This window comes from Cheilinus undulatus, linkage group 9 (genome assembly GCF_018320785.1).
Source record: "Cheilinus undulatus linkage group 9, ASM1832078v1, whole genome shotgun sequence".
Lineage (NCBI taxonomy): Eukaryota > Metazoa > Chordata > Actinopteri > Labriformes > Labridae > Cheilinus > Cheilinus undulatus.
This window is the reverse complement of record NC_054873.1, coordinates 43,367,666-43,382,685: the sequence shown is the minus strand read 5'-3', so window position 1 is coordinate 43,382,685 and position 15,020 is coordinate 43,367,666. Positions and strand designations below refer to the sequence as shown.

The 15,020-nt window shown below is 40.0% G+C and overlaps 1 protein-coding gene across 5 annotated transcripts in view; it reads left to right on the top strand.

Annotated features, from left to right (window-relative positions):
* Nucleotides 1–15,020, top strand: part of znf423 (zinc finger protein 423) — a 258,994-nt gene that overhangs the window by 50,295 nt on the left and 193,679 nt on the right. For all 5 annotated transcript variants that reach the window (XM_041795670.1, XM_041795671.1, XM_041795668.1 and 2 more), the window contains exon 3: nt 6,070–6,279. In XM_041795670.1, coding sequence (XP_041651604.1) covers nt 6,070–6,279 — 210 coding nt within the window. The remainder of the gene's footprint in view (nt 1–6,069; nt 6,280–15,020) is intronic.

Here is a 15,020-nt window from a genome sequence, read left to right as displayed (position 1 = left end):
TTCCTATAGTCGACTAGACGCCGACCACTGAAACGATTAGTCAACTGGTTGGGTGGCGTGCTGTGGGATTCCTTGATGGCTGTGACGGCTCAATTTTCTTTTTACAAACAGCTTAAAAAAAGAACTTTGACATACTTAAAAATATGTATGAACTAAAGACAATAAGTCAGAGTGTCTGGGTCTGCCTGCAGCACTGTAGTGTTACGTTAATGTTAAAAGCAAGGATGTCATCGCCACTGGATGACCACTGTTTGCTAACATACAAAGTAAAACCCCGTTGCTGATGAGCTCCAGTGATGTGTAAGGTCTGCTTTTCATACTTTACAAGCAACTTTCTTTTTGAACCGTTGAGAGTGAAATATTCCCAGACTTTCGAAGTTTTAGGATGGGCAGATGTTGCATCAGGCACCGCCATTACTCTGTTTTTCTTTTCCTGTCGATCACTGTTGAGCATGCATGACTCTCGACAGAGATAGTATGAATGACAGATGGCTCACTCTTAAGCATTTCAGTTCTAGAAAACAATTTTTACAAACAAAATAGCAATGTGCTGCATGAAAAGAAGGTGCGCAGACGCAACAAACGAATTATCGACAATAAAATGTATCGCGATGGAAGTCATTATCGATTATTGTTGACAATGGCAATGAATCATTGCATCCTTACTGTGGTTAAGCCACTGCAGCGTCTTCCTGAAGCCACTGTGGTGTAAATAAGCACATCACTGCTGTCTAAAGCACTCAAAGTCATTTTCATCTTGTGTTATAAAAGATTTCACTTTCATGGCAGCGTGTCCATAGCCAATTTTTTTTTTTTTTTTTTTTTAGCGCTAGCAGCGCTTAGGACTTCAATTCCAGAGCGCTTCTAGCCAGCGCTTATTATTGGTACATTACAGAAAATCTATCCTGCTCTTCTCTGTAGAATCTGTAAAGTTGTTTTATTAAGTAACTCTTTGTCAAAGTGCATGAATGCTAGGAGGAAAAGAAAGCTGAGAAAAAAAAGGAAAAAGATATCAAAAACATTGCTGAAGTAAAGACCTCTCATTTTGATGAGATGGAGGAGACATGTAGAGAAGTCTGACATTCTTCCATCAATAAACTGATTCCTCCTCATGCCACATGTGTAATAGTCCAGTTGAATAACCTAACCGAGCTATCACTGTTGCTCGTGTTACTGGACTTAACTGTGCATATAAATGTACTGAGAGAGACACAACAACCAACTGTCACGCATTCATCCCAGTGGTGGAACGGTCGTTTCCTTTCCAATGATTTTCATCAGGGTAATGATCACTACAGCTGTAGTACTGAGTAAGACATAACAGTTAGGATACTTTTGAAGAGCCCCCAGATATTGCTTTATGATTTTCATTGAAAGACAGAGAGGGCAGAGAGCACACACATACCTAAGTGCAAATTGAAACAAAACACCTCACATTTATCTTCCTCTTCTCTTATGCCTCACTCGCATTCTTTGTCATGCTGCACACAGTTATTAAGAGCTAAAGACACAATTAGGAGAGAAGACTAGAAACTACTCAGGGATGAGAGAGGAGTACAGAGGTGTTCAAGATGGAGAGGTTTCATCTGGCTCCTCCCTCTGTTGCTATGACAGCAGGTTGTGTTGGCATGTGCTGGGGTTGGCACCGCCCTCACCTCTGGCATCAGGACACCCTGGGGACTGTGTGAGTTTGTGTGAGCGAGCACTCTGGTAAGGTCACGCCATTCGTGTGGAAGTATGTTCAACTGCACAATGTCATACAGCACTGAAAAAATATTCAAGGAACAAGTCTGATAGAAGAAAGCATTAATTATGTAAACAGTCCATTCTATGTCAGATCCACCGTCTTCTTGTCAACAATAAGTAAAACTTGATGGAGGACACTTAAAAGAAAACTGTGGTCTACTGTGTCAAATGATATGACAAGTCAATTAAAAGCGCTACACTGGTTTTTTACAGTCCAGTGCTTCAATAACATCGTTTAAACCTGGAGAGGAGCTGTAATTGTTCTGCTTTTTTAAAATCTGATTGAAATGCTGTGTCTACAAATTGAACTACAGGGCTGAATTTGAATATTGGTAAAAATATTAAAATCAATTTGTTTTGATTAATTTGTAAATATGGGCTAAAATCCAATATTATGCATTCTGAATGCGGTGTTTGTGGTGAAGCTTTTGCCTGATGTATTACTAAAACATAGTCTGTTAATGTTGGCACCGGAGTGTCTCAACGAAAGCTTTATTTGCACACTACAATAACATATAGTATCTGCATTTTCTTGGCTATGCTGCCAATCTGCACAGAACATGCACAAAACTGTGTCACCAATGTAACAGGATAGAAATTGAAGATGCAATGGAGTCTTACATTATATCAGGAGGGTCTTGAAAAGATCTTAAAAAGTATTAAATTAGATGTCAGATTTTCTTAATGCGCTGATTCAACATCATCTATAAATGCATTTTATTCATTGTTAGCCTCCCTTTTCTTAGCTTAGCATAATAAGACATTTATTATAAGTAACTTTGTTAATGATTGAGCCAGTGGTTCTCATCTTTTTTTATTTTTGCCAAGCCCCCCTTTGGCAGATGAAAATATTTTCAGACCCCCCTTACCCTTGACTGTACAAAACAACGTGTAAAAATATGTAAACGTCTGACAAACAGATTCAGTCTTATTTTTTGCTTGTAAATTTCTATTTTTTTCATTTGACACGACAGTGGCCATCGAAGAATTGTAGAAATAACAACCATCACCTTATACAGATTTTAAAAAATCTCACTCTGTAGATGAATAAATCTCTGAAAGTAAAAACTTAATGCGCATTTTTCAAGATGTACACCTCCATTCCTGCAGTCATTTCAGTGGCAGGTTTTACTTCGCCTTGATTGCCCCCCCCCCATGCGCCCCCTAGGGGGGCTCACCGCCCACTTTTGGAATCCATGGGATTATGCCCATGTAGTCTCGCAGTAAACAGTTCCTTGTAGTTCTTTTATTTATCCATCCATTTATTTGTTGTAGTATTTTACTCCAAGGGTGCTTTATTTCCTGCTTGGATTTTAAAAACTTTTGTATTTTATATTAAAACTTGTGACAGAAAATTATATTTGGTAGAAACAGAAAAAAAAAGAAAAAAAAGAAAAGAATTCTTGCTGCAGCATTGATTGCTTAAAGTGAAGCATTTTATCAAATGCATGTTATTTGGATTGCTTTATTAAATGGGGAAAATACTGTGTTTGTGTGGAGGACAGAGCTGATTGGTGGCAAGTCATGTTAACATAAACAAATAAAAGAAAGCATACAGATATACAACAAAATCAGAAAGAGAAATGTATTTTTATAAATATTTGTAGCAGACGACCACAGAGAGTTTTTTTTTCTGGGCAGAGCACACATTTTAAGAATAGATAATTACTCTCACTCAGGTTTCTTTATTTTTGTAAAGGCCAAAATTATGATCATGACCAAAAACTGGATTATTTGCAGATTAATGTTTATTTTGGTTAAGGTAGCAGGTTTACAGTAAAGCCCTAGTGTGTGTTGTCTTGCATCACTTTTAACATTTCTACACACCAAAACCTTGAACAACTTTTATTTTCAAGTACTTACAAAGCATTAATCATTACTGATTATCAGTATTGCAAATCTAACAGAGCTTCAAGGCAGAAAGAATCATGTTATGAGCACTTGAAGCAGATCTGTGTAATAAATTTGGGTTGATCTTGTTTGTCTTTATTGTTGAGTCACGCATTGGAAAGGTTTGTAACGGTACCAAACACCAGGTTGTAGAGCATTTTGGACATGAGACAAATCATGTTAGCTTCTTTATATAATTTAACATAATCGTATCTGTTGCTTTCCATATTATCTCTACATTCTTGTGTGAAACCAGTTTTTATTATTTACATTAATGCGTATGACACAACTGCACTTAATTACATTCCAGCATGCACACATGTAGTTTTTCATGCTTCCGGCCCATCTGTGTGTATTTAAAGTGTGTATTGGTACCTACCTGTCTATGGTTGTGTGAGCGTGCTCAGCAACCCGCCTGTTGTGTGTGTGTGCATGTGGTTGGTGTGAATCTGAAAGCGTGCACGTAAAAGTGTGTGTGTTTTGTTAGCCAAGGGGCCACTTTCTCTCCCTGGCCAGACGGTGCTCTCACCACTGGACAGATGGCCAACACCCTCCCTCTCTTCTTCACCATCCCTTCATCCATCCCTCCTTCTATCCCTCCATTACTGTCTTCCTCTCCTGCAGCCCCCTAAACACCCCATCACCTCAATCCCTCGTTCCCCACCTCCCAGCATCCCTTTCTCCCATCACACCTCTCCCATAATAAATCAGAGTGGGATGGAGCTGGTGCACCTCTCTCAAATCTCTCTCACTCTGACTCACAAATACATTTTCTCACTTTTAACTAGTCGAGGACGCTGCTGGCACTCTAGATGACTTCCAAATCAAATGAAAGGTTTCTTTCACCACTTAATGTGCTTAGATTTGCGTGATTAAATCAGTTGTTGATTAAAACTACACCCCTAGAGTTAGAGTGAGGGAAAGGGTAAGGGTTAGGTTAAGGTTAGTTTGTAGTTTTTGTCCTGGCGATGCCTCAAGGGAGCATGGTGTAAAGGGGTGTTGTAGGAGAAGGTATGACAGAAGAGGTTTCTTAGCTGTTGTAAAACCCATCTCAAAAATCCCCCATCCTCTGCCTCAACTGATTCAGAGGCTGTATTTTCCAGCCTTTATGATCTCTACTCTCTTTTTCTTTCTATTAACTGTTGTCCAATATTTATCAGCCCCAACTCCAACATAACACGCTCGGTATCAGTTTCAGTGGTTACTGTAGGAAATGTGTCAGTAATAGGAGTGTACGCCACCAAGACGTAGCTATGGCATAGACTCTATGCAGAAGCATGACCCAGGCCTAAGAGTCACTGTAGTGGTGTTTTATTTACTATGATTAACTGTTTTGCAAAATAAATCACCAATGTAAACAAGATATTGTGGGGCCATTTTTGCCAATTTTTGATCAAATCAAATGAAATCAAGGTTTATTTATATAGCACATTTCATTTACAGGGAAACATAATGTGCTTCACAGTCATGATCAAAGTAATTACAACACCATTGTTGTATTGCTAACTGAAAACACAAATTCAAATCAGAAATAAAAAACATAACATGCATACCACACATTATCCACACAGGTCACTTAGGATAACTAAAGAGAGACCAGATCTGTTAACCTGAGACAGGGAGGAGGAACCTAAGTAGGATTCAGAACCAAAGCTACTGCAACGAGGACCTCAACCCTCTGTACATGGGGTGCAAAATACAACCACTAGGCTGGCTGGTGCAATAGGAAAATATCCTTTTAGTCTTTTTGTAGAAGGACTTATTGCACATTATTATATTTGCCGGTCTTTTATATTGGCTTTTATGGGTGCTTCTTAGGAGAAAGTTTAAGCCTAAAACACACAAACTTAACTTTGATTGATGCATCTGCAGGCACATGGGTCTGATTCATTCATATTTCTTCTTTATACAGCACCTTGCTCCTATTTTTCAACCACCGTCACTCAGTCCTCCTCCTCTCCTCTGCTCTCCTCCTCACCAGTGTCTTCAGTGTCAGTTGTATTGGATCCTCAGCGTTTATAATGTGATAATAAGGTGTGAAAATGGAGACACAATGGAGCAGTGAGGATTGGGCCGACACAGCCTTCCACTGGTCCCCCCTCACACTCTGCCTGTCTGCTACCAGGACACACACGTTTACACACTCACACACATGCTGGAGTCAGGCTCCACACACGCTTGGTATGACTGAGTCAAGTCCACTGTCTGATTGATGAAAAGTAGCAGGTACAATAAGAGACAAACCAAATCCAAAATGAAAAGGCATAAATTAATAGGATGAAGCAGATGTCTAGTGTTTGTTCATCCAGCCTCTGCTAGTGCAATTAAAACACACAGTCAGGCGATTATAATCATCTTTGACCACTTTTAGAAAGTCCCTCTAAATTTAGTGTCTTTTTCTTTCGCTAATTCTTGTGTGTTCTTTCTCCGCAGAAGTCCCAGCATCTGACAGAGAGGCGGAGCCCAAAGAACGTTCGGGGCAGGGTGCTGAGGATGGGGAACAGGAGGAACACGATGACCGTGATGACAGAGAGCACGACGATGACCTAGATGACGAGTCCATCTTCACCTGTGACAACTGTCAACAAGACTTTGAATGTCTGGCAGAGCTCACTGAACACAGAACCAACCACTGCCCAGCTGGTAAGATTGTCAGTGTGGACACCATTTATTCAGTCTGTTTTTCTGGGGAACAACAAATTTATAAATGTCTAATATCACAAAACAAGAGAGCATTCTTGGAATTTTGTATATTATTTAATTATGTGCTTATGCAGTACTTCTGCGTCTTAAGAAATACATTGACACTTCAAGTTGTTGTAAAATTATTAAGTAAAGAAAACGACAACAAAGAACCAGCACAAAGAGTTTAAAAATGTTACTAATTAGAAGAAAGGTTTTTTTTTTTTAAGTTTCTGCATTATCTGTTCACACAATTGAAGGGATTTGTCTTTTCTTATATCAATCTTTTTCAGTTGTGTTACTGTGAAAATAAGAGGCTTTTATACTTCAGTCCTTTTAAACAAAGGGGGATAACACTGCTCATCTCCCATTGGTTCATCGTCCAAGTGGACCCTCCCCTTTTCTGAATACCTATAGCTATTGGATTCAGTTATACCAGTGTATCCCACTGGGACAGACGCTCACATGCACCTACACACACTCACAAAGCCGTTATTAGTACTGCTGTAATTAATGGAAGGGCTGAAAGGAACGCGGCAGGGGCATCTGGTTCCTACAGATTAATCCAAACGCTCACTTAGCAAGCCAACACACACGCACACAACAATACACACACATACACACACTTTTCTAGCTACTGCAAGGCAGTCTGCCTCTTAGCGTGTGAGTGTGTGTGTGTTTGTTTACTTTGATATGGGGATGAAGAGAAAGGCAGAGGGGGTATGGAGGTCTTTTGTTTAAACTGGTAGAGATAGTGTTTCCTGGGACTGTGTAATGTAGGAGCTAAGACCCCTGTATCATCAGCCTCTTACTCAGCCACTGGCCTGACATCCAATCCTACCAGAACCTTTGGTTTTAGGTGTCTCTTACTGTCTTTGAGACATGTTTGGAGATGCAATAATATGAAACGTGTTTGTTTGCAGATATGCTGTGATAAATGACAGAAACAATAAAGAGGTGCACTGGGATGACAGGTGACACAAGGATCTGTCCTACACAGTGTAGTAAACCAGTGTTTCCCACATATATGATACTTCGCTGGTTGCCGAGGTATAGGTATATATGAACTCCCAGGTATATTTGCTGACCTTTTCTTTCTTTTGTCTGGAGGTGTCCCCTGGTTCTGTATGTTTCTCCAGTAAATGCATTTGAGGAACATCTTTTATTTGATTTAAATCTTATTATGCCATCATTTTGCTGCAGCATCGTGCTGCAATTATTACCTTGTATTGCACTCCTGGATGAAAGCTACGGCTTTGACGATAAGACCTCACAGGTGAAGCTCACCTGCTATGATTATTGACGCAAGATAAGACCTTCAAGAAAAAACTTTGTTTTTTATCTTATTTTGACCATTTGTTTTCAGTGTGATTGGATATATAATAAGCAGTCTGCATCTGGTGTCTTATTGTAAAATTGACCAGATGCTTTGTGCTTTCTCCTGTCCTACTTCCTGACTGGGTTGATCTATGCTGTTCAGCTTGACATGTGCTGGAAGAGCCTTTGTTATAAATAGCCTTGGCACATATTTTGAGCAGAGTGGAGTGGCACTTCTTGTGTGTTCAGGAGGGATCATAGCACATGCTGGAGAAACTCGAGTGTAATCAACATGAGTGTGCTGTGCAAATGAAATGCCGAGCGCACAGGTAATGTAGAAATTAAGTTTCATTACTGCACTGGAAAATTTTAAGGCTTTTGAAATGTCTTCTGTTGTTTCTTGTAGAATCAGTTCAATCCTGCAAAAACTCCAAGAGCCTAAAGGTAGCATTTATAGATATTTTGCCTCACTTTTATTTTTTTGTCTTTTAGAATTCTCTTGCTCTTAACGCTCCATTTTTATTTCCAAAGGAATCACACACATACAGAGACTTGCACACAGACTCACACTCACACTGAGAATCACACTGCCAAAAGCACAGGGCTGCTGTCAGAGCACGGGATGTGGCCTGTGATTTCAGCACAGGAGTCTGGGGAGGGCTACATGTTGCTGAGCGAGAAAGCAGAGGATGGGAGGGAGGGCGAGAGGGAGCGCAGAAGAAAGAAATGAAATGAAATGATAAAACATGTTTTTCCCAGGAGTAAGAGCGGTTGAGATTGCAGAGTAATCCCCCAGCTCAGCGGGATGTGTGTGCACTGGCATGCAGGGGGTTTGTGTACATTCATCTATGTGTTTGTGTGTTTGTGTGCATATGGTGGTACATGTGTATTCCTCTGATGTGCATGCAGGAGAGCGTATGAAGTTAGTGGTGGGACCACAGCTTTCTGGTTATTATTGAGGAGAGGGCTAAATTAAAACACATGGACTAAAGAATCCTTTTAAGTTCTCTGTTCCAGGCCCCTGGGATCCAGTTTAGTAGGAGGGCATGGGACGCACGCGCACACAAACACAGACACAGAAAAATACACAGCCTACCGGGGATAAACACACGTCACTCCGGATCTGCATGAGAGTTAATGTGTTCATACATTTTGTAGTTTGATGGATCATGTGTTTTTCCATGCACAGAAACCAAAGACAGACATCAGCCATCTTGGTAGGGGCAACAAAACAGTTGCCATCTTGGCAGCAGTAGATTTATACTGTCGAATGACTAAAAATACAGATATGAGATGGAAATCCAAAATATTTTAACTCTGCCATAATCACAAAGAATCAGTGGTATCAGACTTCATCAGTCATCCTAAAGACCTGTGCAATTTGAGTTGCATTCACACGTAAAAAGTAAGCAGGCTTCATGCTAAGTACAGCTGCTCGATCATGGCAAATATGATAATCACTAGAGGTGTGGGAAAAAATCGATTCAGGTCAGAATCTCATATATTAATGTCCATGATTATGAATCGGTTCGAAATTTCTAAGAACCAGTATTTTTACATGTACTTATCTTAGTGTATTTTTAACTGCAGATCTGCTGCAAGTACTTTCCCCCGTGTGCTGTTTCAGGCACAGAAGCTGCAGGAGGCGTATGGCTCGTTAGCTGTGCTGTTAGCATTAGCAGCGCTAGCTCTTAGTGTCAGAAATGTTCACAGTGCTGTGTCTGACATATATTGTACTGCCTGTCTGGACCCATGAGTTCAGCCTGTCTTGTTTTCTCAAAAAAAAAAAAAAAAAAAAAAAAAAGTTTAAAGACTTACTGTGGATTTTACAATCCCAGATAAGAGGAAGCCGGACCCCACAGATCTGCTAACTGTGCTAAACTACAGTAATGTAGTCTACACCACATCATACAGACACATTTACCTGGAGTGAATATCCGCCCACAACTGCTGATGGACATGGACAATAAAAACAACAAAATCTACTGTCTGTTTTCATGTCAGTGTCTAGTGTCAGGGGTGTAGCTAGGGATTTTGGGCCCCCAGAAAGACTATACACAGGGCCCCCCTTAACTGGCTAGCCAAGCAATAAATGTTGCATCATTTTTTACAAATATCTATGTGTTTTAATGTATTTTTGAACCATAATTTCCCCATTTATGAGCAATATTTTTACTATGGTTAAATTAAATTTACTTGCATTATTTCAGTGCTGGACTATACCATTGGGACATTTTTAAGGGAGGAGCAGGGCCCCCCAGTGTTGTATTTTATTCTATTTGATACAAATTTTAGTCCATTGACTGATTCATTTAATCGCTTTTAATTCAATAATGACACTCATTCATATGATAATAATAAAGACAACGCCCATGTCCAGTGTTTCGGGTTAACAAGTGACTGTGTAAACTGGTGTCTATATGAAAGCATCTGGATTAATAACAGATTTGGATAACTTAGAGACAATTTTTTTTAAATGAATTCATATCTCCAAAGCATATCTAAGACATAACAGAAAATGTTCAGTGTTTCCACAGTTTTGTTACTACAACCCGCTGACACTTTCAGCTGAAAAGTCATCAGTTAACATGGTCACTTGTTCAAACATAACACCTGCTCTCCTACAGCATCATCGACAGTAAAGGTTTTAGATTTATGATCATTTCTTTTGCTGACGAGTGTTTGATAAATATGTTTCCTGCTTAAAGCCACACATTTTTTTCATATTAAATTATTTTGCAATTTAGGCACAAATTACTGTTTTCTTTGCTATTGTTGTAATTAGTTGATTACAAGGACATTTGGGGAAATGACATTGTGTTGAAACAAACCCCTCCTATATTACACAAATAAGAGTTCATATTGTTTGGCCTGTTCCAGTTAAAAACTGCTATAACATTAATGTTGGAGTCTTTGGTGTTAGTCTCTAAAATTGGATGTTGGCATGATTGAATTATTGAATGGTATCAGATGTACTGAGCATCTGGGAGTCCCAGGTGCTGGCTTGAGAAGCATGTTAGTTAGCGCTGAATTCTCTGCAGAAACGCACTGGTATCTGTAATGCTAACTATACTGTTGTCTCAAATGGGTCCCAAGTTAGCAGCTAGCTGTGGCTATAACATTGAATGGGTCTCAGGTGTCTGAGTGAAGCACCAAGTAATTCAGTGCCACTCTAGCAGAAGGCCTATAAAGAGGCACCATTAATTTGAGTGGAAATTGAACAAACACACACACAGTGGCACAGATCAATGACACATAAATGTGTGTGAACCCACTCGAACACGCACATACTCACAGATCTCACACATCTGGTTAATGTAATGCCACATTAATGTGCATGAGCCTGACTGCTCAGCTGGTTGTGTGTGGGACAGTGAATTTGTGTTTCTATCCATCAGCTCCATTGTTACTCTGTTCCCCTACTGCTTTAGGCCTGTGTGTGCACTCTGCTTTTAAATTGTAGGTAAGATATTTGTTTGTGTTTGTGTGTAAACCAATTAAACACAATCACAGTGGAACTGAACAGTAGTAGCGAGATTGACTTCCTGCAAGCTTTTGCTCCATTATTACAAAGAAGATCCTGTTTTTATCTCACTTTGTTCACCGTCAGGACTAAATGATATTCAACATATTATCAATTAAAAGGAGACTATGCTTCTATGCATGTAGTGGACCACAGCGTTTTATAAAAGAACTGTTTACTGTACATTTGACCTGATCTGTTCCATTATCTTTGAAGCCTGAAGTCTGAAATATTCCACATTGTTCAGTGGCTCTGAGCTCTTATTCTGAGGTATATATTGTTCTTAATGGTTGAATGTGTTCTGTGCATCTGCTGGTTTGGTCCATGGGGGTCTATAACCCGTATTTTTATTGCAGTGGAATGGATCACAAATGTCATGACTTGGATCTTATTGCAGAAAAGAACCATTAAATGCAGTATCTTCTTTTCATTATCCTCCTCTTTATCATACAACGTGAAACTCTTAACTATTATATTCACATATCTAGAGGCTCTGAGCACTATTTAATAGATGATTATTGTAAGGTGTAGTTGTTGGTGATAGTGCTGGGCTTCAATTTCAGTGACTTCTTATGATCATAAAAATAAATTCATCAAAATTACACTACCTCAAAACAAAGTCAACTTATTTTATTTCTGTTATTATATTTAGATATTGTGATATATCATTATATCATATTTGAAAAAAAAAAAAGCGGCAATGCGATAAATTTTCCTTTTGCACTTTATATTGCTGTTTTCTCCAACTAAAAATGAAATTAAACAAGATAATGAATCATCAATAAATCATCAAATATATTTTTTCTTTTTGGGCACGTTGACAGAGCGGCTTTTTTCTTTACAACCTTTACAAATCAAGTTGATACTGCATTATCTAGTTTTTATGTTTTGTCAACCCAACCAGCCATGAGTGCAATTTAGGATTAAATGAAGGCTCACTGTGTCATACTGCTGTGATTGCCACACACTGCAGCAGCCACATGAACAATCAGCATATCTTTGCTGCTAACAGACTACATTTAGTTTAGTTTTAGTTTAGTTTATTTAATTCTCAAAAATCATTGAGGTTTCCCTCATTTACAATGATGTCGATATACAACAGAGACACAATTAGAATGATTTAAAACAAGACAGGGAAGTATGATCAATTAAAACAGTTACACACTGTGGTGAAATTACTTGGGATCATCATCTTAAATTTTCCAAGAGAAACCAGCGTATCAATCTTCAGACTTGATACGAGTAAGGAGCTCTAGGAGGAGGTGCCTGTAATACAGCGGGAATAGTGGAAATACACTCACTTACCTGCTTTGTGTAATTCAGCGTCTGCCTCGAGCGTCATGCTGGTGTATCTGTGACAGCAGCAGCATCACATATACCCTGCAGGAGAACTGCATGCGCAGTGCTCAGTTCTCTGACTGTTGATGGTGAAATCAGACTTTTATGTAGATCGATCATAGAAACACAAAAACTTGTGATTATGGTTTGCATCCAACAACAGAGAAGGTGGAGGGTGGCATGCTTCAGGTTGTGCCACTAACACTGCAATCTTACAATGTGATTATTGCGCATGGGCTCACTGCCATATAATTTTTTAAACTTATTTCCAGGTATTACCTGTTTTTAGTATTTAAAATGTTTATAGTGTTTAACTTCAACAAATGCATGTGATTACAGCTGGTTAAATCTAAGGGTATCATGTTAAATAATTGAAATATCAATCAATATAATCAGGATTAGTGTGAAGTAGGGAGCTTTTGAACAGATCACAGATTTTTCATCAGATAATTTTTTTGGATGAACCCGAAAAAGTTTAGAGTATTGCTAATTTTTTTACACATTTCAACAATTCAAAGAATTATAAGAACACAGTGGTTAGATAAACCTGAACCCTCCATTAGTTATATCTTAGACCAACAGTCTAACAGTCTTAAAAGGTAAAAATAAAATTTCAGCTGCAGCAGCTGCAGGAATGAAACAAATGTGAAGCTATTGATTATTGTTGCACACATCTGGTAGCTCCATCATGAATACAGACAGAGTTAACAATAGTCCAGGCAAGTAACACTACATTATGAAATCACACTTTGTGACCCTTTGCCGTGCAAAAAGTCTGTAAAAAACTTACATAAAACGTGCATATTTTTAACGGACTGAATTGTCTGCTATTTGTACTGTGGTTTTCCATGGCGCCTGCGTGCACTGCCTAAACACTGCCTTCCTTTTACTCAGACTCTTGACGTGGATGTTGTAGCACTTTTTCTTACACGTTGATGATATTTTTCTATCGATCCTCAGATCACATGCGGGCTGAAAAAATGGGTGCTGGTCCGGATGGATCTTGGATCAACTGGGATCTGTTCCACCATACTGTACATGACCCTAGAGGCTCTGAGCACAGTTTGTGTGAATACTGTTTGTCATAGTTGAATCCGTGTGTGCCTGCTACTTTTAGTTCACAGGAGTCCATATCTTGTGTATGTGTGAGAGAGACAGAGCGAGAGTGTGAGTCAGGGGAGTGTCGATGGGTCTCAGTAGGAGTCAGAATGTGGAGCAGAGGCTCCCTGAGGAGCGGAGGAGCGGGAAAAAAAACCTCCTACAGATCAAATGGAGAACATTCTCTGGCCCTGTCTTATGAATGCACACAAACACTGACAGAGATAGACACATCCCAGGAGAGACTCCCAAAAGCTGTCTAACCGGCCACAACATTCCTGTGTTGGGTCAATGTGTGTAGGGTTTTCAGCAAAATGTTTCAAAACTGCCATGGAGGCGTTTTGTTTGTGCTCCTTATGTCCATTTCGCTCAGTTATAAAAGCTCAAAACAGACTTCCACAGATGTCAACAGTGTCCGCACACTCATTCTAGGTGTTAGTGAGAACGAGATGAAAGGGCGAGAGGGTGAGAGATTGTTGAAGGTGTCAGTAAAACCACTCAAGGGGTAAGAGGATGTGATGAGAAGGTGGGCATAGAGTAAACGAGGGAGCTGTCAGTCAAGGTAGGGGGGCAGAAACTGGCACTGGCAGTGACAAATAGCAAGTCATTAACCCAGGTAGTCGCTTCTTAGATGGTGAGACGGTGTGGGTGGAAAATGGTGTGCATGTGTGAGAGGAAAGAAGTCAGATACTGTGCATAGTTCTTTCAGAGATATTTGTGAGGTCTCTGTTAATTGAGCACGTACAGCTGCACTCTCATCTATTCTCTCTCCTCACAGTGAGGGAGGGGAGACATTAACAGGGAGTCTGACTAGCTGGGAGGGAGAGAAGGAGGAAGGAGGCAGAGTGGAAAATGAAGGAGTGGGCAGTGACAGAGGGTAAGATGAAGACAGGTGAGGATGAGGAGGAGTCGGGCTGGTACGTTGAGATAGAAATACAAATATGCAGAGGGGAAGTGAAAGATGGGGCTGAAAAACATGGGGGAGGGAAAGAAGAGCACGTCTGTTAGTGCAGGGGCCCTTGGGTGACTGGTTTGCCTCCCCTGGGACATCTCCCCACCGCTAAGCTTTTACCGTCTGTCGCAACCCGCTGTCACAAACACACGCGGAGAAACACACTCTCGAGCACGGGGGGAGCACACACACAACTCGCTGCGTCTGTCGTCAGGATAGCAGCTGAGTCCTGTGAGGCCAAGACTCTTATTAAAACCACAGATCACTTTCTACAAGTGAGGGAGAGGAGGAGAGGCAGGAGGGGTGTAATCTGAAACAAAATTACAGACAGCCTCCTGCACTCGACCCTACCACTGACTGTGAGTGTGATACTCTTCTAGGGGTGGACCAATTATGGATTTTGATGGTGAAATTAGGCTGGAAAGTAATCTTGGTTTCATGATTATCACCATTATTATGCATTAATTTCACCCG